Below are 25,453 nucleotides of genomic sequence, written 5' to 3' on the forward strand. Positions count from 1 at the left end.
CTTTAAGGGGTTTTAAGATAATAATAATAATAAGAAAACAAGGAAAAACAGAATAAGACATGTAGAAAAAAAAAGGAATGGTTTGGGACTAGAAGTATTAAAGAAATTCTTGTGAACTTTTGTTTGAATTGGTTTGAACATACTAATGAGAATGAATTTGAAGAATACTAAGAAGAAATTCTGAAATGAAATCTAAAGGGAGGAAATCAAGCAAAAGACAGAAAATGTGGAAAGATGAGATAAAAAAAGATCTAGAAAAAAGAAACCAGAACAAGAACAGTGTTCTTGAAGAAAGAATTTTGAGAGAGAAAGAAGTGGAGAGCTCTGTTCCACCTGACATGGGAGTTGTTTTAGAGATGTTTTTAATAAAGAAGAGGAGGAAACTCAATTTCTGAATAATGTCAGCATTAATGTCAGTTGTGTATGGGAAGGAAACAGTGTCAAAGAAAAGAATAACAAATAGTGGCATGCAACTGGTTTCTTATGTTGTTTTTTTCCACTTAATTATATTATAAATTAAAGATGCCAAGAAATTATATTCTTGGTTTAATCCTTTATCCAAATGTAAGCAAACAAAAGTTTGCACTTGAAGTATTTCCAGTACTGGGGCAACTCGCATATAGAAGCTAAAAACTTCACATCACTTACCTTAGTATCACTTCATGCAAAAAACTTTGTTTGCTTACACTTGGATAAAGATTAAACCAAGAATATAATTTCTTGGTGTCTTTAATTTATAGTATAACCAAGTGGAAAAATTTTCAACATCTATCTCAAATCCAGAGTATTTTATTAATAAGGTGTGACACCTTTTGGCAACTTGTATATGGAAATGACTTCTCCATTAACTCGACTTTGGTATCCCTTCTGAGTCTGGCTCCCAGTGATGAAATCTCTGGGTTGCTGCTACTGATAACATTTATTAATGTTTGTCTATGGATATGCTTGCTTCCTGGGGGAGTAGAAAGGCTCAGTGGTGGGGTTTTGCCTGTCACTGAGGGGAACCACTGCCAAGTTTCCTATCCTGGAGTGATGAGTTTAGTATTGATCCTTTAGGGTCACTCAATGAGATCAATAGTGATCTTTTTGATCACTCTGAGAGGGATCCCTGCCCTTTAACAAACCTCAATAAAGGTCGAAACCGGTATGAGTAGTGATCCTTCCCATAATCCATAGCATTAAATATGTCCATCAGGATATGTGCTTTGCATTATGGGATATTAAGGCAAGTGATATGAAGTCATTAGCTTCTATATATGAGTTGCCCAGTCGTGAAATTACTTCAAGTGCAAACTTTGTTTACTTACAGTTGGATAAAGGATTAAACCAAAAATATAATTTATTTATATAATTAAATTTATATTTAATCATAATTAAGTAACTTATAATTAAATTTATTAATGATATTTTTCACACAGAATGTCAGGGGATATTGATTTGTTTGCTGATGATGATGCTAAGTCATGGAGGATAGAGTTATAAGGAGAAATGCTTAATAATGTCAACACTCTCCAGGAATACTAACAGACTTTTTGTCTGGATGAGTTACGGTTTTAATGTTAATATGTGCAAGGTTTGGCACTTTGGAGTGCCTTATACCTTTGCATAGTGTATATATATAATGACTAGTGTAAAACGCACTAGTCATATTTTACATGGACTCTGGGTGTAGAAAATTTTCATCCAGTATTCTCTGTGATGAGGAAAATGAGCATATTGAGAGAAAGTGAGAGAGCATGATAAAATTAAGGCAATATCAAGATTCTAGACAGTTGATTATGGAGAGTAGATGAAAAAATATTAATAGAAGAGTTAAGGGAATTGGTAGGAAAGACATTACAGAAACAATGAAGTTTAGTTTGTGAGGATGTTACTTGATTAATACAGAATAGATTATACACAGGATGAAGATGGATGTACAAGTGCCATTAAGTGGAAAGTGAGGAATAGATAATGAGCCTCCATAGCTCAGTCAGCATATATGATGCCATTAGGTCAGAAAGACCTGGTTCGATTCCTGTCCATACCATGAGGAACCTTTATCTGGTCTCTTTTGACTAAAAGTGAGTTAGCTAGCCTCATACAGAGGTAGAGGATTTTTTCCAACTGGAAATTTGGGTTTTTCATCCCTCAGAACAGACAAACCAGCCTGTGAACACACACCGATCTACAGTCATAAAATACCTACTTCACTCCTCTCATCAGGAGGGCTCAACCAGTCCTAAGGGATGTGGAGGAATGAGGTAACCCCATATGAATAAGATAAGAGGAGTAGATTTTCATATGGCATGTGGTCAGTGAACGATATGCAACTAATTGAATATGTTGTGAATGCATTTAAGGTTTAATGTTGATGATGGATCCATGAATGTTTGTTATAATAATATATTGATGCTTTGGAACAATGATATTTTGTACCAATTGTTCTGCTTTGTATTGATGCACGTAGCATGTTATTTAACTGACCATACCATATGATATATATATTTAAGGACAAATTTATCTTAAGTCTCATTAACACCACAATATAATGTATTATTCTATCTAATATTACTAGTCTTTCTAAAACTAAACAACTTCATTTATAAAGCTCTCTATACACAGGAACTGCTTCCAGATGCTACCTACTGGTGGATTATTATAACCAATGTTCTAACTAGTGAACCTTTCACAATATTAAAAGATAAATACTCTAAAAAAATTTCATGGCCCTTCTTAAACATTGTATAACATCTTTGTAATTCAAGTACAATGATTCTATATTGTAGAAAAAAAAAAAAAAAATGGCGGCGGCATTGTCATTCCATGATTTTAATTTAGATTTCAGTCGTTTCGTTAAGTGTGAGGTCTGTTATATGTATTCCTTCGATTACATAAATGATTTGTGGATGTTTAATGCAAATGGAAGAAGGGTGTGCGAAATGTGACCTGAACGAGGAATTGATGAATGCGAATATGAAATTGATGACAGAAAGTGCCAGATTGTGTCGCGAGTGCACGTTTGAAAGAGAAGGATGGTGAGTAGACAGGAAATGGACAGCATGGATTTGCTAAAGGGAGGTCGTGTTTTAGTAATCTACTTACTTATTACAATAAAGTGACTGCTTCCTTGGACAGAGGAGAAGGATACACAGTAATATACTTGGATTTCGCAAAAGCTTTTGATAGAGTACCTCATGATAAGTTGACAGTCAAACTAGAGCAGATGGGGTTGGATATTAGATTAGTGCATTGGATTGGAGACTGGCTATCTGATAGGTATCAACAAGTTGTGTATGGGGTGCAATATCCAGGAAAAGGAAAGTCACTAGTGGAGTGCCTCAGGGATCTGTTTTAGGGCCATTACTATTTAACTTGTATATTAATGATATTGGCGAAGATTTGGATAGAGATATTCAGTTGTTTGCAGATGATGCAAAGTTGGGACGAACCATAAAGAGTAGTGAAGATGTTGTGGCCTTGCAAGAAGACTTGAATAAATTGAGTGATTGGGCAAGCAAATGGGGATGTGAGTTCAATGTTGCAAAATGTAAGGTTTTAAAATTTGGAAAACAAAGATGGGATGCAGAATTTATGCTTGGTGAGAATATATTGTTGGAAGTAGAGGAAATAAGAGATCTGGGGATGATAGTGGATAAGGATCTAAAATTTAGGGGACACATCGCCAAAATTGTGAAGACAGCACAAAGACTTCTGCGAATGATGCGGAGGACACTGACGTGTAGAAGTAGGGAGATTCTTGTTCCATTGTATAAGACTTTGATTAGGCCACACATGGACTATTGTGCCCAGATTTGGTCACCTGGTTTTCAGAAGGATGAAGAGATGTTGGAAAGGGTCCAAAGGCGACTGACTAAGGTAGTTTCTGACCTCTGGAATGTCGAGTATGAGGAAAGATTGAAAAGATGTAATTTGCAGAGTCTAGTGGAGAGAAGGAAGAGGGGAGATATGATAGAGACCTACAAGTTGGTAAGGGGTTGTTATTGGATCAATGGTGGAGAAGTTCTACAGAGAATAGTGGGAGATCAGGGGAGAACCAGAGGTCATCCCTGGAAACTGTATAAGGAGGGTGTGAGTAGGGGAGTGAGAGGCAGGTTTTTTTCGTGCAGAGTTGTGAGTGATTGGAATGCCTTGCCTGAGAGTGTGGTGTCTGCAAGGAGTTTGAACGTGTTTAAGACGCGGTATGATGAGATGTGTGTGAGATAAAAGGACCTCCTAGATGAGTCTTTGACTCCATGAGGTCTTGTTTAATAATAATAATAATAATATTCTACATATTAGCCTGTGCACAGCCATCTTGTCAATCTCTCTCTCTCTTGTATTAGCAAATCTATATTCTTTCTTTTAATCTATATCTTATATCTATATAGCTAAGGTTATTAGTAAACTTATACTACATATGTACTGTGAGTGGGCTAAAGTTTTTTTTTTTGTTTTTCAAATTTTATCAATTTTATATACTCTTTAATTTATTTTTAGTCTAGAAACATAGGCCTGAAGAAGAGAGTGAGGAATTCTATGAAAACTTAAAAACTTTTTTTGGACTGCCTACCAAAGAGAGAGAGAGAGAGAGAGACATACTTTACATCTTAGGGGACTTAAATGGAAAAGTGGGAAAGAGTATGAGAGTTAGGCCAGAGTGTGGCATGTTTGTTCTGGGGGGATCGTAACATCTGTGGTGAAAGACTGTTGGAATTTACCCATGCTAACAGATTAGTTATTACTAATACCACCTGCTTCAATAAACACCCATGATGGACCTATACTTAAATATCTAACACTGATAGGTCGAGGCACTAGATTGATTACATCCTGGCTCTCTCCAGTGGTGGAAGACAAGCATCTCTGATGTGCAAACTTGTCCTGGAGCAGATTGTCGTACAGACCATCAGCTAGTAAGAGAGCCAAAGTAAGACTAAGACTTTGAAAACTTCAAAGTCAGGCACATCCCACTAGGATAGATGTTAGAGTAATTCCTAGTGGATTCACAGAAGAAACATCAATTCAGTTGGATGATTTTTGGGAGACAATGAGGCGAACTCACCAGAAATGCTTTGGGAAGAAAGCCAGGAAGTATCTCGGCCCAATAAGAAGACCAAGAGATCCATGGATATCAGATTCAACATGGGAACTAATCAAAAGAAGGCAATTGGTAAAGGGACACAAGGAGTGAATAATGTAAGAGATTACAGAGAAGTCAAAAGAGTCATCAAAGCAGGGCAAGGAAAAGTTCTATACTAATGTTAGATCCTGAATGAAGGAATCTTGCAAAGAAATCATTCATTCAGAATCCCAACATATTAAACTCACCAACAAAGAGAAATACCTGCACATCAGCTGAAATTTAAAGTGAAACTTCCTTCACTTTATGTATAAAATTTGTATTCTTTATTTCATGTACCATATATTTAAGCTATTGTGATCATAATAAGATTTTATTTAGAGTATGTCTTAAAAGAGGGATAGTCTGATTTAATTTAAGCCTCACTTAAGCTGTGTAAAAATAACTGTGAGTCATCAAATAGTTACTAAATAATAATTCTTGGAAGGTATAAAACTACACATGCACAGCATAATGCTGGCGGCAGTAGCATACATGGAACGTACTTTGACGCAAATTCTGGGAATGCAAGAGCATAACAGCGTCGGGAGAGCAAGGGATGAACCCAAGGGGAGAAAAGAGATGGGTCGTGTGCAAAAGGGACTCCAAAAAAGAGGGCGCTCTATTGAAGAATATAAGGGGATGAGCACCGTATCAGGGATCTCTCTTGTCATATCGTTTTTCGTGTTTGGTGGCTCGTAAGTTAGTGGGAGTTCGCGTAAAGGGGGGGGATGAGGCGTCTGTGCTAAGATAAGATGTTGGACAGCAGGCTTTCTTGAAAATGGAGATGGATTCTACACAGAGCTGAAGGTAAAAATTTCCAGTCTTAGCAGAATCAAGTCGTCACTGAGAAGTCCCATCGAGTTGTTCCTGAAACGCAAAGATTTTAGTCTGTTTTCAGCAGAAATAATGAAGATAGTGTAACCCCTACGTTGGTGTATGGACATCCAATAGACAAGACGTAACCAGGCGTGCACATGGTGCTGAAAGACACGGAAAAAGTTCAGTAAGGTAAAATTACTCTATTTTGTGTATAAAATTCATTAGAAGAGAGAAGATTGTTTGTGAATGTGAAATTAAGAATAGTATTCTAAAGAACTCTGTGGACAGTCTTTAATTAGAAAGTTAACCTCTTTTGAGAGAGTAAGAAGAATTCTTTGGAAGAGATCTTTTGTGTGATTTGTGATAGAATTAACTTAACAAGATTAGAACATGGATTTATAGTAACTGAGTAACATAAGAATGTTTGCCTAACCTTTTATATGAATAGCATTGCAGAAAGGAAATTTTACTTAACTTCATATCATTTGCAATCTATCCCAATTTTCAATTACTGTGTTTTACGATGTTTCTTAACCTTTGATTTAATTTAAAGTATGTTAATTTCTTAACTTGAGTTTTTTATTTAGTGTTGAGTCAAAGTGAGTGTATGAATTTTGTGTATTCTGTTTACATATTCCAATAAACATGCCATATTTACCTAAACCTGAGTCATGCCTGATTACGATTCCAAACTACCACTTATAAAAATAGAACCTATTTTGGCGGGAAGGATTTAGAAAGAAAATATAATTATAGATTTTGGTTACGACTGCAGTCTGAATCTATACAGCAGCATTGAAGTAAAGTATTGTGTAAAAAATAGCTAAGAGTCTAGTATTGTCTCCCTGAGTAGGAACCTTTTCTACTATAGGATACTGGCTGGCGCAGCATAATAAAAATTTGCCAGTATCCAAAGAGGAAACAGTCCTAGATATAAATAGATACAGGTATATTAAACAACGATAATAAGAAGAGTAAAATACATTGATAAATAATATAAAAATAAAATATTTAACAATGGCACAGCCGGTAGGATTTTAATTGAATACGGTTTTAAATAAGAAAGGATTCAATCAAGTAACAACTGATTAAGATAGTAACAAACTAAATAAGTATAAATCATATAAAACAAATATATAACACACAGGGAGTGAATAATATAAGAGATTACAGAGAAGTCAGAAGAGTCATCAAAGCAGGGCAAGGAAAAGTTCTATACTAATAAATGTGAAGAGATAGAGTTCCAGATGAGGAGGCACAATTATAAAAAGGTGTTTTATTTAGTTCGTGACTTAAAGTACAAGTTTAAACTCAAATTGAATGTCATCAAAGACAGGAATGGAGCATTACTAACAGAAGAGTTGGAAATCAAAAACAGATGGAAAGAATATGAGAACTGTACAGCGGAGTGGATGAAGAAAATGTGAAGCCCTCTCTCCAAGAAAATTTTGATTTGGAACCTCCTCTGCTTAGGAGGAGGTTCCAAATGAAGTTGAAAGAGCAGTTAAGCAGCTTAACAGCAATAAGGCCCAAGGTGCTGATGAAATCCCACTCGAGTTAATTAAGGCCACAGGGAATGGAGGGATAAAGGTGTTCATAGATTGATTACAAGGATATGGGAGACAAGATCATGGCTGCCTAGAGACTGGAAGAAGTTGGTTTTCATACCACTACATAAGAAAGATGTGCAAGAACTATAGACTATTAGTTTAATATCTCATGCAAGCAAAATTTTATTGAAGATCATGCTAAACAGGATTGAGGCCAAAGTTGAGGCAGAGCTGCTTGAGGAACAAGAGGATTTTAGGAAAGGTAAGGGCACCAGAGATCAGATCCACTGCCTTAGACAGATCATAGAAAAATATAAAGAATTCAGACTCCCTCTGGTAATGTGTTTCTTAGACTACTCTAAAGCTTTTGACTGTGTTGAGCATGTGAAACTGTGGGAAGTAATAAAAAGAATGGGTTTTCCTCAACACACTATCAGGTTGATAGCCAACTTGTACAGGGAGCAAGAAGCCATAGTAAGAACAGGTGTTGGATTGACTGATTGGCTTCAAGCTGAAAAGGAGTTAGGCAAGGATGTTTACTTTCTCCTCACTTGTTTAGTATATATGCAGAGGACATCATGCATGAAGCATGGATAAGCTCAAGATCGGAATTAGGATAAAAGGTAGATTGATCAGTAATCTGAGGTATACGGTACTCCTTTGCAATAACATGGAAGAACTAGGACTAATTGTTGATTGTTGATTAATTGTTGATTCCCTAATGGAGAAAGAATCGAGGAAGTCAGCAAGTATGAGTACCTTGGATCCATTATTAATGTGAAGAATTGCTGTTCAGAAGACGTCAAAAGAAGACTAAGGATGGCTAAAACAACAGTCAGAGACTTGTCTAAAATCTGGAAGGATGGATCTATCTCCATGGGAATAAAGTTGAGAATTTTGGATGCAGTTGTTTTTCCAACAGCGACTTATGGATGTGGTGTTACAGAAGGCTGTTGAGGATATCATATACTGAAAGGCATACAAATGAATGGGTATTAGAAAAGAGCAGTAGAACTTTATGGCTCCTTAAGGATATTGACAGCAGAAAGTTAAAATATTTTGGACACATTGAAAGGATGGAAGGGGGACTTCTCCAAACAGTAATAGAAGGTAAAGTTCCTGGAAAAAGAGGAAGGGGTAGACCATCAATGAGATGGATGGATGGATGGTGTGTGTGGAGTGACCGATCTTCAGAGAGTTGAGCCTCCAGAAAAGCAAACAACAGGACTACATGGTGAGGCCAGGTGTGGCATGTCACCGAGAATCGGAGTGACCATACAGCATCTATGGATGTCCAGTGAACATATAGATAGATAGATAGAAACCCTGCTCCAAAGACCAAACATAGAGGTTTTTCAAGTCACTTTAGTTCCCCCATTCTCCAATATAGAAAACTGACTTGAGAAAAGTTTTAGAAGAATACCCTCTCAGATATAGAAACGGTATATAAATGATGTTTTCCTAATTCGCAGCCAAAGGCAACAATTATTTTTTTAATTTCTTGACCACCTCAACACATCATCAGGATTGCTTGTGAACTACAGACAAATGGTATACTTCCGATCTTGGATTTTAAACTAAATTTACTGCTGGACTTTGCAAAGGTATTAGAGAGAAAACTGAAAGAAAAACTATCACATAAGTTGGAGCAAATGGGGATGGATATGAGGCTGGCATCATGGATAGGGGTATGGTTGACAACAGACATCAGAGGGTGGGGTGTGGCTTAGTGAAATCACGGCAAATGAGGGTAAGTAATAGAGTGCCTTAGGACTCCATACTAGGAACACTACTGTTTAATTTGTATATTAATGATATAGCAGAAGATTTAAGAGAGTGGTAGAGATATTCAGTTGCCTGACAGTGTAGAACTAAGAGAAGAAATAGTTGATAAAGATAATGTAGATATCCTGCAGGATGATTTAAAATAAATTCACTTGGTTTACTAGTTTGGTTTATTTGGATTTAAAGCCGAAGAAACTCAAGCCAATGTAGGTATTGTGCAAACAATGTTTAGTATGGAGATACCCATATCATAATAAGCGAAGGGTCTGGACAATTAAAACTCTCCGTCTCCAGAAAATAAAATCAACTTGTAGCCATCTTATTATAATGATGAAGAAAAGTTAGCCAAACAATATTTCTAACAAATATTCTCTTATAGAATGGCTTTAGCAATGAACATTTGGAAACTCTTTTTCAGCAAATACACTCAATGCACCCAAAGTAATGAAGAAGTAAATAGTTTTATTTCTCATCCTTATACTGGCTCTATTTCAGCAAAACTGGCTAAGATCCATATTAGGTATAAAATTTAAACTGTGTTTACTCCTTACATCAGAATACAATTCCTAGTTTAACAAGTTAAAATTAGACCCAGTCTAGGTTAGTGTCTGTGGTATAACTGAAGAAGGACTCCAAATGATAAATGACGGTCATTTGTATGGAGAGACTGGAATGGAGAGAGAAACATACTGAATGATGTATTGAAGAGCACACTAGAGATACAGAATACCAAATAAGTGAAACCACCACTCTGTCGTTATGTGTTAGCAAATTCACATGATTTGATAATAAGACATCAAATTTTACAGAATTTTTAAATTTTACACTATTATTATGACAAGACCAAGAGAAAAATAGGAGTCAATGGAGATATTATTAGATCTTGTACACTTGGAAGATAAACTCTAGCATTCATCTGTCTGAATGTTTTCTAGCTGCTAACAATCAGATATACATAAAGGACATGTCAACATGCACAACTGTGGGCACCTGCTCCCAAATACTTTAATTTACTGGAATTCTACTGCACAATAACATATCTGTTATCATTATGCTAATCTTTTACTGATTGTAAATTTGCTTCTTGATGGTTTATGTTTCTGTCACATCTGAAGAAGCTAGGTGAAAGAAACATAATATATCAAGATGATGTGTTTATCTTTTTCTAGTTCAAGTCACACAAAAGTTTCTATATACCAGCAGAGTTTAAATTCTAATACATAATAATAATAATAATAATAATACAGTATGTGTTTAAAATAAATACTGCATTTCTCATGTAACTTCTACATGCATATATAAGCACACCTACTCTACATTTGTAATTATGTTTTATTTAAAGAATCATTCTGCAGTTTTTCAAGTTCATATCATATGAACTTTATTTGATACAAACATTTTTTTACCAAAAGAAAAAGATTCAAAAATACAAATTTTCTTAGCCACTCACCACATTTTTCCAAGAATCTTGGAGGAAAACCAAATATGCATGTGCCACATAAATATGAATATTTGAAGCTTGTAGGAGAATAAGTACAGACTGAACAAGATGAGATAATGCAGAGCGCAACTCACTTTCAGATTCGAAATATTCAATCCATCTCTTTTCATTCATCTATAAACATATATTTTATTTGCATTATTTCAAAAAACATGATATCTATTTCTAAAAATGTTATCTTTTAAATGTGGTTGTATAAAAAAGAATAAATAATGATATTGAACTACATGCATGGATTATAATGTATGATGGATGAAATTCATCCTGCAAGGGGCTGGATGTTGATAGTGCATGGGAAGTGGTAAAGAAGTGTTTGAGGGAAGTAATGGCAGACTGCATACTTAGAGTCAGGAGAGTAAATCGAATGGGAGTTAAATAAATGAATACAACCAATAAGCTAGAGCTATAAAAAATAAAAAAATAAAATAAAAAAATTCAGAGGGAATTCAAACAAAAAAGTGACCAGCAGGCAGCACATGAGCAGTACCAGTGTGCTAGGAAAGGCAAAAGCAGAGTATGAAAGGAAATTAACAGTGCAGGCCAAAGATAATCACAAACAGTTCTTTCGATATGTTGCAAGTAAAAGGAAGAATGTTTATGGCAGAATGATTTTAATGAATGATGCGAGGAAGGTAACTGAATCAGTTGAAATACTAAGTGAACACTTTCCTGGAGTATATCACCCAGGTGGAGATATTGCAGTAACAAGAGAAGCAAAGGCTTATATGGGAACTGAGGTAAATGAAATGGAGGTTAATAGCATATTACAGAACATTGATGTGAATATAGTTATGGGGATTAGATGGTATACCAGCTCAAGTTTTACATGAAGTTGCTAGAGAACTTTTGGTGCCTTTGACCACATTGTTTAGTCTAAGTCTTGGCTCTAGTCTAGTCCCAAGGGGGTGGAAAGAGGAGAAAATAATTCCATTGAATAATGGAGGCACCAAGACAGATGTAATTTGCTACATCTGTCTTGGTGCCTTGACAACTGATGCATTGATCAGTTGTCAAGGTACTGAAGAAATTGGTCTAGAGCAAAATACAAGAATGGATAGATGGAAATAGGATACTCTATGGGGGGGGGGGGGGGTCAACATGGTTTTGTAAAGGAAAGGTAGTGCCTTAGTAACTTGCTCACGTTTTAAATACAGTGACAGCTGAGCTGGATAAAGATAATGGGTTTATAATGATACTGCTGGACTTTGCAAAAGCCTTTGACAGGATACCACATGGAATTCTAATCAATAAACTATAGCATATGGAGATGGATACAGCTTTGGTGAGGTGGATAGGAGAGAGAGGTTGATGAAGAGATATCAGAGAGTAATTTATTCAGGAATATAACAGAGTAAGTCCAAAAGAAGGTCTGTGATGAGGGAGTGCTGCTGGGTTCTGTTCTTGAACCACTGCTGTTTAATTTCTACAGTAATGATATAGGAAGTGATCTGAGAGAAACAGTTCAGTTGTTCGTTGATGAAGCAAAATTGGGTAGAGCAATAATTAATACAGATGATGTTAAAATTTTGCAGGGTGATTTGAATAGGCTGGAAGTCTGGGCAAAGAAGAATGGATGCCAGTTTAATGTGGCAAAGTGTAAAGTTATGCATTTTGGTGTGAAAAGATTAGCAGCTGTATACCACATTGATGGAACTGTACTCCAGGAAATTGATGAAGCGAGATTTGGAAGTGCTGGTGGATACGGAGTTGAAATTTAGAGAGTACATAGGAAACATGGCTAAAGCAGCTCATTGGATTAATTGCTTACTGAAAAATACTTTGACGAGCAGGTTATTTTTTCCCTTTATGAAGCTTTGATACGACCCCATCTTGACTACTTCATGCAATGAGGAAGAGATGGAGAGCATCCAGAGGCAAGTGACCTAAATGACCTATGGAATGAACCCTACAAGAACAGAATGAAGATTTGTGGGTTACAGAAATTGGTTGACAGGTAGAATGAGGTGATATGATTGAGACATACACATTACTGAAGGATTTTTACAAGATTAATACAAAACAAATTTTTCAAAATAGGTCTGGTGGTGGGAAAACTAGGGACTATCCTTGGAAACTGAACACTACATAACTCAGGTGTTAGAACTAGATTTTTTTGCTTTCAGAGAGGTGAATGAGTGGAATAGTTTGCCAGAATCTGTTGTGGGTGCCATGATTGTGAATGAGTTTAAGGCAAAGCATGACAGATACTAAGCAAATGTTGGATAGTGCTTGGCATAATGTTTAGAGTTTCCTTTGATGAGTCTAAGAACTCCATGGAGTAGCCCATGAAAATAATAATAGTAAATGTTTGAAATCAATGTTGTTTCAATTCTCATTCTCGACTCTGCTCGTTTTTTTCGTATCTTTAGACAACTTCCATGGCCATCATTCTTTTCAACTTCTAGTAGTCACAAATACCAATTAACTATCATTTCTAATATATCACCCTATAAAAAACTCTATAATGTCAATCTCAGAGTAGATAATAAAGGCACTTTGAGAAAGCAGAAAACATAAATCGATGAAAAATTTCAAACTCACTAGAGGATGCACATACTTCCCCTCTTATATCATGCAACATGCAGATTAGGTACCACATTAATTTAGGATTCCAAAATAATTAACCGATTTATGCTGGAGGTTGAAATTTTTGAATTTGTGCATGAAATTCATATATGTTATCTAGAAAAATTCAAGAAACAAGAATTTGAAGGAAAAGAATTGTTATTTCATTCCATAAAATAACTCTTTTGAGTTATGTGGTGTTCCAAACAAGAATTTGAAGGAAAAGAATGAAATAACAATTCTTTTCCTTCAAATTCTTGTTTGGAACACTAGGCAAAAACATTGCCATATTGTACACAATGTATGAAATCCTGTTTCTTGTCTCAGAAGGTGTGATACCTGCTATTGAGTGTGATATTCAACTGAACACTTCACATGTAAGGCAACATCACATTTTTCACATTGAAAAGTGGTGTTCTTATGACATTCAGCATAGCGTGTTTGCTTTTGCTGCTTGACTATCACATGATTCATGCCATCATAAAGTGAGTCAGTATTAAGCTTCTGAGAAGGTCTTTCTTTTCAGCCAAGTTCTGTAGGATGACCTTGAGTCTCCAGATAATGGCATGCCACACGTCGACAAAACTCCAAAAGATCCATTGGCTTCTCATCGTATGCTTTATGCATATGATGAGAAGCTAAGCAGTTTGTAAGACCAATTCGAAACAATACAAAAGAGGGCTTGAATATCATTTCTTTCCACAGATTGATGCACGTTACTTATCAATGTTTTTATCAGCTCTGTCTATGCCTTCCATAAACTGGTAATACACTTTGATCATATTTGGCTGCTGAACTTGGATCTTCTTTTTCTGTTTATGGAAATAACAATTGACAAGACATAGAGGATTGATAATGGGCAATATTGTCTGCAAATGGCATGATAACAGTGTTGTCACTGTTATCATGCCATTTGCAGACAATATTGCCTTTGCCATCAATTCGATAACTGAATGTGCCTCTTTCTTTTTCTTTAGATCATTATCTGATTCCAATGGAGCCATGTCAATGCAATTGTTTCTTACAGTACATGTTGCCTGATGTCCCATTGAACTGAGCTTATCAAGAAGTGCAACACTGGTGAAAAAGTTGTCGAATACAAAATGGTATTGTCCGGGATGTGCTTCTGTAAGTGCCTCACTAAACTGAAGGACAACTGATCCACTGACACCGTATTCCTCATGTTTAGTATTTGGGTTTTTACCCTGATGTGGCTGAAACCTACAAATGTAGCCTAGACGTGTTGCACCACACAAAAACTTATAGCTGAACCGAATAGGCTTTCCCCGAATAAATTGTTTGCACTCCCGTGATGACCAAAGTAACGAAACATGGATTCATTAAAGCTGAAACGTGCTTCACTAGGAACAAATTTCATTCATCTCTCATTAAGTTTATTTATGAGAGGTCACAACTTGGAAAACTTGTCCATTGGGTCCAAATTTGAATTGTCAGCAACATGCAAATGAGAAAATATAGTTTAAAAGTGGTTACGTCTCATGACAGCACTAACGAGTACATTATGCGCTTCTCTTCTTTGCTCCCAGAACATACCTCATCTAGGAACTGAGACGTAACCACTCAGAAAAATAATTCCCAGAAAACATTTGAATTTGGAGTTAGTCAAGCCAAGATTTACACCCTTAATTGCAGTGTATAAGTTGGAGTATGTGACAATGAGTTCAACGACCTCGTCATCAAGAAAAAGTTCCAGAATTTCTATGGGAGTTCTCATTTGGGTGAAGAAATCGTTTGGTAGTTGTATAAATCTACCTGCTATAGGCTGTGCATTTAGGTCAGCTTTTTTCCATTTGTGGACAATTTTTGTGAGTTGCTTTCTCTTTGATAGAGGAGGTTGCTGTGCAGTAGAGGTAGATGCAACTTCATCGATGGGAAAGTCATCATCATGTATGTATGAGAGATCATCTGGATCAGACTCAGCATCAGAGCCATCTTGAATAAGATAAGTGCTCGCAGCAAAGAACCTGGCAGATTATTTATTGTTCCACCTTCTTCATCTCCTTAGTCCTCATCAGAAACAGGTGCTGTAGCATTTTCAGGTGGTTGTATCACTATGGCACTTGCTTCTATGCTGTCATCTGTCTCTAACAGGTCAGTGTTTTTCATGTAAACTTAGAGTTCGGGGCATCTTGAGACTTTTAAAATGGTTTCAACTAAAAAAGACAAAGGAAAAGATATATTAGTCCTGGTGGTACTGGTTTTGCCTAGCTTCCAAAAACGGAACATGAAAAATGTCAAACCTATAACTAATAGAAGAATAATAACTTCTGAATTTTCTTTTTACAGCACAACTAGTAGAGAAGTAATAGAAAAAAAATTATCGGGTGATGAAATTCATCTTCCACCTAAAGACAATCACAAACATACATGCCCACAGCAGGATTCGAACCCGCAACTTTCTGGTTAGAGAGTGGGTAACATTAACCACTCGGCCAATCAGGCTGTCAAATTGCAGGTATTTCCACTTATCAGCAGATGCCTGTTCTCAGATTTCGTTCTCAATAATTTTTCAAATCCTACTCCTGTAAAACTCCTTTTCCCATAGCTCTCACAATAGTCCCTCTCCATATTGTCCTTCATCATTTCCTCATTCCAGGCGGAGGATGATCAACTGATATTATCAATGGCTGTTTTTCCTTCATTCTCTGGACATTCACACAATTTCAAAGCATGTATCTCTATATTCCCCACGATAGACTTTTCAACTTCTATTTCTGTTCATTCTTTACATTTATTCCTTATTTGACCAATACAAGCCAATATTTCTCAAAAAAAGGCTGACTGTGCAGATCTAACCTATTTGTAGAAAACTGAAGTCACTGGTTCTCTTGTTGTTCTTTCACTATCAAAAATTCAGGATACAAAAATGTTGCTGCAAATCTACCAGAGCATTCTACTAAAGTGTACGCAATGCTTTGAGTTCAGCAATTCTTTCCATAATTCACTCCATAATTCTTTAATGTTTCTGAAGGAATACATAAAACATTCGTTGCATTGTATCAACTGTGAAATGTCTAGGGAAAAACTTGATCTCCAAGGCGAAACCTTCCACGTGTTGGGCATATACTTCTTTACTGCTGCCATTTTTGTAATGTTAACTAGTAGGTCCATATTAGTCAAAATAACAAACGAAGCTAACGCAATATAATAAAAATCTACATCATATAATTAAGAAAAAAGAGTGTTTCCGCACGTGTGAGAGAGAGAGAGAACATTATTTTGAAAGGTATAAATGAAGTGGCCTGGTTCAAGTAACTAGAAAAGTGTTAGAAAACAAGATATTCATTTAGAAAGTTTTTGTTTTTTTTTTACCTTGGGTATAATATACGTTAAAGATACCAAGCTATTTTATATGTATATAAATATAAACTTGGTTTTAATCCATTTCCCAAGTAAGCAAACAGAGTAGTAAGTCGAGTTTACGCCTGCAAGTAGTGCAAGTCTGGGTGACTCCACACGTAGTGCAAGTCTTAGGCAACTCGTGGTAAAGGTGGAATAAGCTCTGATCACTATTCTTAGTATTTATGCTTAATGCAGAGCACATCTCCTTGAGGAGATTTATGATGCTATGCATTAAAGGTAAGGGGTCACTACCCAGACCGGTTTCGACCTTTATTGAGGTCTCATCAGTGGGAGCCAATCTTGCAGCCGCAAACTTGACTTACTTGTCTGTTTGCTTACTTGGGAAATGGATTAAAACCAAGTTTATATTTATATACATATAAAATAGCTTGGTATCTTTAAAGATGTTCATTTATTTAGCTCCATTATTTTATTGTTTTTTTTACCCAGTATCTTCAGAGCACAAACAATTTGTCACTGTACACAAACAATAACAAACAGTTTTTAGTGGGAACAGTTTAAAATTATAATGGACAACAATAAAACTGAAGATTTAATTTGATGCTACCTGTTGTTTTATAATGAGTAGTGTGAATTAATAAGAGCCATACTAGTTGAGTTTTGGGGAATATTTCACAGCTGTTGCTGAACTGCTGATTCCAAAAGAAGTCTCTCTGATTTTTATTGTATATCGCTCTAGGTTTTTTTCCATCTGATCCCATGGGAAGGGATGTTTATTAACTAGCATTGTGGAGATATCTTTTCAGACAAGCTTTGAATATGTGGGATAGTAACATCTTTGCTGTGATCTTATGTATTGGGGTAATAGGAGAAGATTTGGTATTTTATCTATTTTTTAGGAGAGTTAGAGTCATTGGCTAAAATTCTGTGATGATGTTAGGTGACTAACATCTCTTAATGACTTACAGCTTTTCCGCTTGCTGCAGATTGGTGACAAAAAATTTCTCTTAACATAAAATAATTCAAGTTAATTGATTAATCACTCGTTAAAAGCAGGAAATAGTATCATTTCACTCAATCGCGCTGATTATCATGCATCTCGAATTCACATTAAGCGAGACTTTCCTGTATAAAAAACAACAATGAACAATTTAAAAGGTGTGCAACTAGTATGTTTGGCAGGGACAGACCGTTATTTGATTTTTTTTTCTATATGAAATGTAGAATTTCACTATTTAAATGCACAAAAATGTATATAGCATGTCTAGACTATACAGCCAAATGAGCACAATCTAAATAGTGCATTTAGATAAGTGATTTTTCCAAGTGTTTAGCAAGTTTGTATCTAAGACTGCCTATACTTCAACAGTTCGGAAATGTGGTTTTTGAATGAAAAGGCTTAAAATTATGAAGAGTTATTATATATTAACAATTTATTATTTATCAACATTATCATTAAATTTATTCACATTTCTTTAGGATCACATTTCTTCAAATCTTCACAAGATTTTACTGTCTTGAATAATTTAGAGAGTTTATTCTTTTGTGTATTAGTAGGGCCTTGATCTACAATTTCGCATGCAGAATGCACTGGGCTGTATTAATTTATAAATAATCTGGGAGGCAGTCTCAGATTATTTATAAATTAATACAGCCCAGTTAAAAGAAAAATATTTAGGAGAAATATTAAAATCATTTTAATTCTTGTAAACTTCTTATCCAATAATAGAATCGCCAAAGTAGGACTTTTACTATGTCTAAAACCTCAACGGAGTCCAAGGAATCATCAAGGGAGGTGAAATACTCACATGCCTGACTATCAAATCTGACTATCATACCTTGCCTTGAAGACATTTAGCTTGGGATCCTCAAAATTCACTGTGGAAGTGCATTCCATGCATTCATCAGCTCTCATGAAAAAATCTTTTCACTTCCTTATTCACATGACCTCTATTCAGTTTCCAGAGATGACTTCCTGTTCTCCCATCACCCATTATCAATAATTTGCAATAATTCCCCCAATCTTATAGGCTTCTCTCATGCGCTTATTCATTTCAGTCATATAATCTCACCTCCTATTTATTAAGCTGTGCAGACCACATTCCCTTAATTTGCTGTCATGCTCAAAATTCCAGTGTTCTAAGACAGTCTTAGTTACTTCTGCAATCTTTCCAATATTTCCCTATCACCAATATAGCCAGATGAGTCCTGATTAGTGTTTTATACAGTAGAATTATCACCTCCTTATTTGTAAGAGGGTTCTACGCAGTATGGTTGCAATTTTTTGGTCAACCTTACAACTTTCATAATGCATCCCCTGAACTTCTGATAGATGAGACCTCGAAATGATGGTACTATACCCTTTAAGTTTTCCTCTTTTTCTATGCTTTTCTTTCTATATTCTATGCTCTAGTTCTCCAGGTCTTTTTTTACTTTCTCCATCTTCCAGACCACCACTGCTGGGATTCAAGACCTTGTCACCATGTTTGCTGTGGAGTGTGACCTAGCGACATCCAGAAAGGGGAGGAGAGAATTCTGGTATTCTCACGCTACATCAGCATCTGTTTTGGCAGGATGGGTGATCCTGGATGTTTTAGCCAGGATCAATCAGTCAGTAAGCTTACCTACAAGAGTCAACAGTGCTACTGTATAAATTCCCTTCCCCATGGTCTCCAGGGTTAACCCTGGTTAGGTTAGGTTAAAATTTTTCAAAATCATTTTGACAATCAGCAATTGGTCTTTTGCACCTCTCAAATTGTTGCTGCTAACTTTTTGTTCAATAGGGAAAAAAAAAATTGCTTTAAGATAGCTGTATATTTTGTCAGCCTAGTATGCCTGTGAGTAGCAAAAATGTTTTGCCTGCAGTGAACCACTCTTCTTTGCTTTGTCCTTCTATAACATTGTTAAATTGGTTAGCAAGCCTCTCAGATATCTCAACCAGTAGCCACGTAATTCATTCTTTCCGGGTGTTGATCATTTTTTTTATCCTCTGAAACCATTTCAATGTTATTATCAATTGGTCCATTTTTCGTTCATGATATATATATATATATATCATCATCATCATCATCATCATCTTATCTGCTTGATAACGGGTTGAGTCCATTAAGAAGAATGGTTCTCCACTTATCACGATCTTTGGCCATCTCAATCATGACTCTATAGCTGGGCAGATGGGAATGTTCTTTCAGCAACTTTATCCAAGTACTTCTTCGTCTGCATCTAGGTCTTTTACCTCCTATATATCCATTCAGATCTAAATATGGCAATCAATAAATGGCCATTCTCTGAATGGACCAAACCATCTCAATTGATGCTTAATGGTTGTATCTATTATATCATCTGGGAAGTTTAAATCTATTCTGACTTGATTTTTGGTCTTGTGTTGCATCCAGTGGGTGTTGTTGATTTTCTGAGGCATTTCATTTCAAATGCTTGAAGTTTCTTGATTGGTTGTTGAGTTAATCTCAGGCTTCTGAAGCATAGGTAGCCGAGGGGATGATAATTGTTTTATATAATTTTAATTTTAGACTTTTGGGGATTTTTTTATTTTTCCATATTTTATTTAGTCTATTCATATTGGTCCAACAAAGGTTTAGCGTTTGTTTTACTGTTTCCATGTTGTTGAGGTCACTAGAAATGAGACTGCCAAGTTCTTCTTCCAACGGATGATTTTCAAGATTTATAAAAATATTTTCTTCTTCTCTACCTTTCTTCATTATTTTTGTTTTATGAATATTTATTTTCATACCATAGGTTTTACAGGAGTCATTTAAGATATTAATATTTTCTAACTGTGGTTTAGAATCTGCTAGGATAATGATATCATTAGCGTATTTGATGTGATTAATGTTGGTGCCATTGATTTTTACACCTGATTCATCAGCTAGTTTTATAGACTTCTTCTAGGAAGATGATAAAGAGTTGAGGTGAAAGAGGGAAACCCTGCATTACACCTTTTTCAACTTTGAAATCCTTGGTTTCAATATTGTTCATTTTAACAAAAGCTTTAGTGCCTCCATAATAATTTGTAATAAATGTTAAAATATCTGAATCCATTCTTACATTCTTTAAAATGGTGACCAATTTGTTTCTATTAACTGAATCAAAGGCTTGCTTGAAATCTATAAAACAACAGTATATGGGTAGGTTGTATTCGCAATATTTTTCTGCTATATTAATAACGGTCAAGATGTGGTCTATAGTGGATCTATGTGGCCTGAATCTGCTTGATTTTTTTCTATGATTTTTTCTGTAAGAACCTGTGTTCTCTTTTGAATAATTCAGATGAATAGTTTATAGTATGATTTAAAGAGTGTTAGGGGTCTGTAATTTTCACATATTCGTTTGTCTCCTTTTTTATGAATTTGTATAATAACTCCTGTTTTCCAGTCAGTTGGGATTACTCCAGTATAAAGAATTTGGTTAAATAATTTCATTAAGAAGTTAATGGCTTCCTTGCCAATATATTTCCATAGTTCTATAGATATTTCATCTTTGCCCATAGCTTTCGAGAGTTTCATTTGGTTCAATGCATTTATAATTTCTGCTGCAGTTATGGGTGGTGCCTTTTCATATTTCATCTCTTCTGTTATATTTTCCTCCTCATGTTATTTCTGGGTGCTTAAGGGTCAAAGCTGTATAACTGAGAGGAGACCTCCACATAGCCTTTAAAGGAATGCGGAGAACCGACCAGGGCTTCTGACCTAATGTCCAATCCTCACCTTCTCGTGGTGCACCCTGTTGGGTATCTACTTGGATACTGAACGGACGAGGATGGGCTGGCAATTTGGGATTTAGCCGACCAAATTGTATTCTTATTGGTTAAACCAAAATATAGAATGATGGTACAACATGACAAAATTTCATGCCGGCTGGGGCGTCGCCCGGTTAAACAAGGCCCCCGTTGTTTTCGCCAGGGAACCAGGGCGAACAGCGAAAAGTCAGCTACTGGAACAAATCTGAAAACAAACCCCAACTCAACATCACCAGAGTTAAAGATCGGTACTATCAACGTAAGAAGCCTGAATGGCAAAGAAATGGAGCTAGCTGAGGAATTAGATAAGTACCAGATCGACATAATAGGGGTGACTGAAACAAAAAAGACCAAAACTGGTGAGCTCTTTCTGAGCAATAAATACAAAATGTTATATTCAGGCAATGACAATCAAGGAAAAGAAGGAGTAGCCATAGTATTCAACACAAAATACGAGGCTAATCTTCTTGAATGGCAGGCAGTCTCAAGTAGAGTAATGTGGGCAAATATGAGAATGGGGAACTGGACAATGAGACTTATTTGTGCCTATGGTCCCACAGAAGGTTCTACTAAGGTAGAAGTGGAGGAATTTTTTGAGGCTTTAGAAAAAGCAACTGACACAATGAAAAATGAAAAGTTGGTCCTTGTTGGGGATCTAAATAGCAGAGTAGGAAATGATTGTCAGACATACAAAAATATTTTGGGAAAATTTGGAGAAAAGAGCAAAGCTAATAATAATGGCAAATATCTGTTGGATTTCTGCTCAGGACATGGACTGGTCATTACTAACACCATGTTCCAACATAAAAATGTGCACAAATTCACATGGAGAGAAGAGGCTAGGAATAAGAAAAGTCTCATTGACTATGTTATTGTTGATAGTGATGTTTTCTTCCTGGTGCAGGACACCAGAGTGTACAGAGGATTTGAAATTGGAAGTGATCACTATTTAGTCTTGAGCAGGATAAAATTGAATTTTATATTGAAAAGAATAACATGTAAGAAAGTTTTAAAGCGAATAAAAGTTGAGCAGCTCTCAGATGTGAACTGTAGACTAAAATACACAAAGATTATTGAAGAAAAAATGAAAGAGTTTGAGAACAGGAACCAAACCTTGGAGATTCAGTGGCAAACTCTGAAGAAAACATTGATTGATTCTGCCAGAGAGGCCTGTGGTGAGGTTGTTTGTAAGGATAAAAAAATCAGAACTCCCTGGTGGACACAGGAAGTTAAAGAGGCAGTGAAGGAAAAGAAGAAAGCATACCAAAAGTTCCTGGCAAATAAGTCAGCTTTTGCTCTTAGAGAATATAGAGACAAATGCAAGAATGCTAAACACTGTGTAAAACTAGCTAAACAAAAGTCATGGGAGGACTTTGGCAAGAATATAGAAAATAAATATCAAGAAGGTGGCAAAATATTCTGGAGGTTGTTGAAGAAACTTAAGAATGGAGGAAAGAGTGCTGTAAAAGGAATTAGAGATGATAAAGGTGACATGAAAACGGGAGAAAAAGATATCCTTGAAGTATGGAGTAATTACTTTGAAAAACTGCTAAATGAAACAAGCAGTGATGACAGCACAGTGGTAAAAAACACTGACCAGGCATGCAGTCAGGAATACATATCCATACTTGAAGTAGAAAAGCCATCAAAGGCCTGAAATGTGGAAAGGCAGCAGGAGTAGATGATATTCGACCTGAAATGCTGAAGTATGGTGGTATAAGAGTATTACAGTGGCTGCACTGCATAGTTCAGAAAGCCTGGACAGAGGGACGAATTCCCGATGATTGGAGTAGAGCTCTCATAGTACCCATATATAAAAAGGGAAATAAAACTGAATGTGAGAATTACAGAGGTATTTCTCTACTGAGTGTTCCTGGCAAGATCTATGCAAGTATACTTGAGAAACGGTTGAGAAGAATTGTGGAAGAAAAGCTTGGTGAAGAACAAGCTGGATTCAGGCCAAATAGAGGCTGTCAGGATCAGATCTTCACTTTACGACAAATAGTCGAGAAAGCATGGGAATATAACAAAGATCTGTATTTAAGTTTTGTCGATCTGGAAAAGGCATATGACAAGGTGCCAAGAGAGAAGCTATTCAATATGCTGCAGTTATATGGTGTGAATGGGGCATTATACCAAGCAATACTTAGTCTTTATTTGAGTTGTAAGTCAGCAGTCAGAATTGAAGGAAGTACAGGAAGATGGTTTAATGTTAAATCTGGTGTGAGACAAGGATGTACATTATCCCCTCTGTTATTCATTATCTATATGGATCACATTATGAAGGAAAGTGGTATTAAACATGATATCAAAATTGGAGATGTTAATGTCAGCTCTTTGCTTTATGCAGATGATGTTATACTTCTAAATAAATCTGCTACAAGTCTGCAAGATTCTCTGACTAAATTGAATAGCTGTTGTAATAGATATGGTATGAAGGTCAGCAATAAAAAGACAAAGACAATGAAAATAGGCAGAATCATTGAAAATGTCAACTGTGTTGTGAATGGAGAACCTGTGGAACAAGTAAAACATTTCAGCTATTTAGGCACGATTTTTACTGAAGATGGTAAATTAAATATAGAAATAGACAACAGAATCAGCAAAGCTGGTATGGTGGGAAGTCAATTGAATAAATTCATATGGAATAAGAGAGAAATTAGTCGGAACACTAAATTAGCTGTATACAAGACAGTGTTCAAACCAGTTTTAACTTATGGATCTGAGAGCTGGGTCAGAAGTAAAACACTTGACCAAAGACTAGAGACCACAGATATGAGAGTCCTGAGAAAGATTATAGGCGTGAACAGATGGCAACAATGGCAATATCATATTAAAAACGAGGATATTAGGAAAGAACTTGACATTGTCAGCATCCAGGAATGCGTTAGCAGAGCTAATCTCAGGTGGTATGGTCACTTAAATAGAATGGGAGAGGAAAGATTAGCAAAACAAGTGTTCTCTGCCAGGGTGGCAGCAAAACGACCCAGAGGAAGGCCAAGATATAGGTGGATTGATACGATACAAAGTGCTTTAGACGATAGAAATATAAGATCTGATAATGTTGGAGTCTTGACAAGTAACAGACTGATTTGGAGGAAAATTGTAGATAGGAAATTAATAATGATGTAATTTTTTTCATGTAGTACTATCATATCCTGTACACCCCTTGAGGGTACATGGCAGGAATTTGATGATGATGATGATGATGATGTTATTTCTGAAATAATGTTTGATAGTAGTCTTTCCAGATTATTTTAATATTTTGTATTGATCCAGTTTCTAGATTATTTTTATCTTTATATATCTTAGTTGACTCTTTTATAATTTTATATACAGTTTTATTGTCATTTCGTTTATTATCTTATTCACAAAATTTTGCTTTTTCCTCCAACCTATCATTTTTGGCAAATATACACATTTTATCAATTTTGTTTTTAAGGTTCTTATAATCATTGATCATTGGACCTCACTCCTGTAAAGGAGTGAAGTCCGATGATCAATGGACCCTCGACACCGCAAGGTAAAAGAGGGTATAAGGAAGAAGAAGAAGGTTCTTATAATGTTGTTTATTTTCTTCTGTATTTTTTATATTTAATATATGCTTTGCTGCTCTTTTTTTTCCTAAAGTATTTAAAATTTCAGGGGTTATCCATTCATGATTTGGTCTTGCGTTGTTCCAGATATGTTTCGTGCAGTATTTATAATATTTTTTTTACCTTGATTCCATATATTTTTTTATGTTATCATAGGTGAATCGTCTGATCTCATTTCCTATTATTGTCTGATAGTTGTCTTGTATAAATTTCTCTTTCAGTTATGACAAGTGCATTTTGTTGATAAAAGCTGGTGTCTTGTGGTACTTAAATTTTAGTTTTATTTTTGCCACAAGCAGTTCATGGTCAGTGTTGAAATCTGGAGTTTTTAAAGTTCTAACATTTTGAACTGATGATTTCCAGTTATGTTTGATCAAAATGTAATCAATACAGTTCTTTGTTGTACCATCTGGTGAGGTTTATGTGTATTTGTGGAAAGGTCTATGGAAAAAA

At 35.7% G+C, this 25,453-nt stretch overlaps 1 protein-coding gene across 1 annotated transcript in view; it reads right to left on the minus strand.

Annotated features, from left to right (window-relative positions):
* LOC150096475 (ciliogenesis and planar polarity effector 1-like) overlaps positions 1-25,453 on the minus strand; it is a 614,243-nt gene that overhangs the window by 188,434 nt on the left and 400,356 nt on the right. Inside the window, exon 14 of the mRNA XM_090408080.1 lies at positions 10,709-10,873. Within this exon, the coding sequence (XP_090264206.1) occupies positions 10,709-10,873 (165 nt within the window). The remainder of the gene's footprint in view (positions 1-10,708; positions 10,874-25,453) is intronic.

Source organism: Typopeltis vanoorti, chromosome 18, assembly GCF_054136105.1.
Source record: "Typopeltis vanoorti isolate ZY-2024b chromosome 18, IOZ_Tvanoo_1.0, whole genome shotgun sequence".
Taxonomy (NCBI): Eukaryota; Metazoa; Arthropoda; class Arachnida; order Uropygi; family Thelyphonidae; genus Typopeltis; species Typopeltis vanoorti.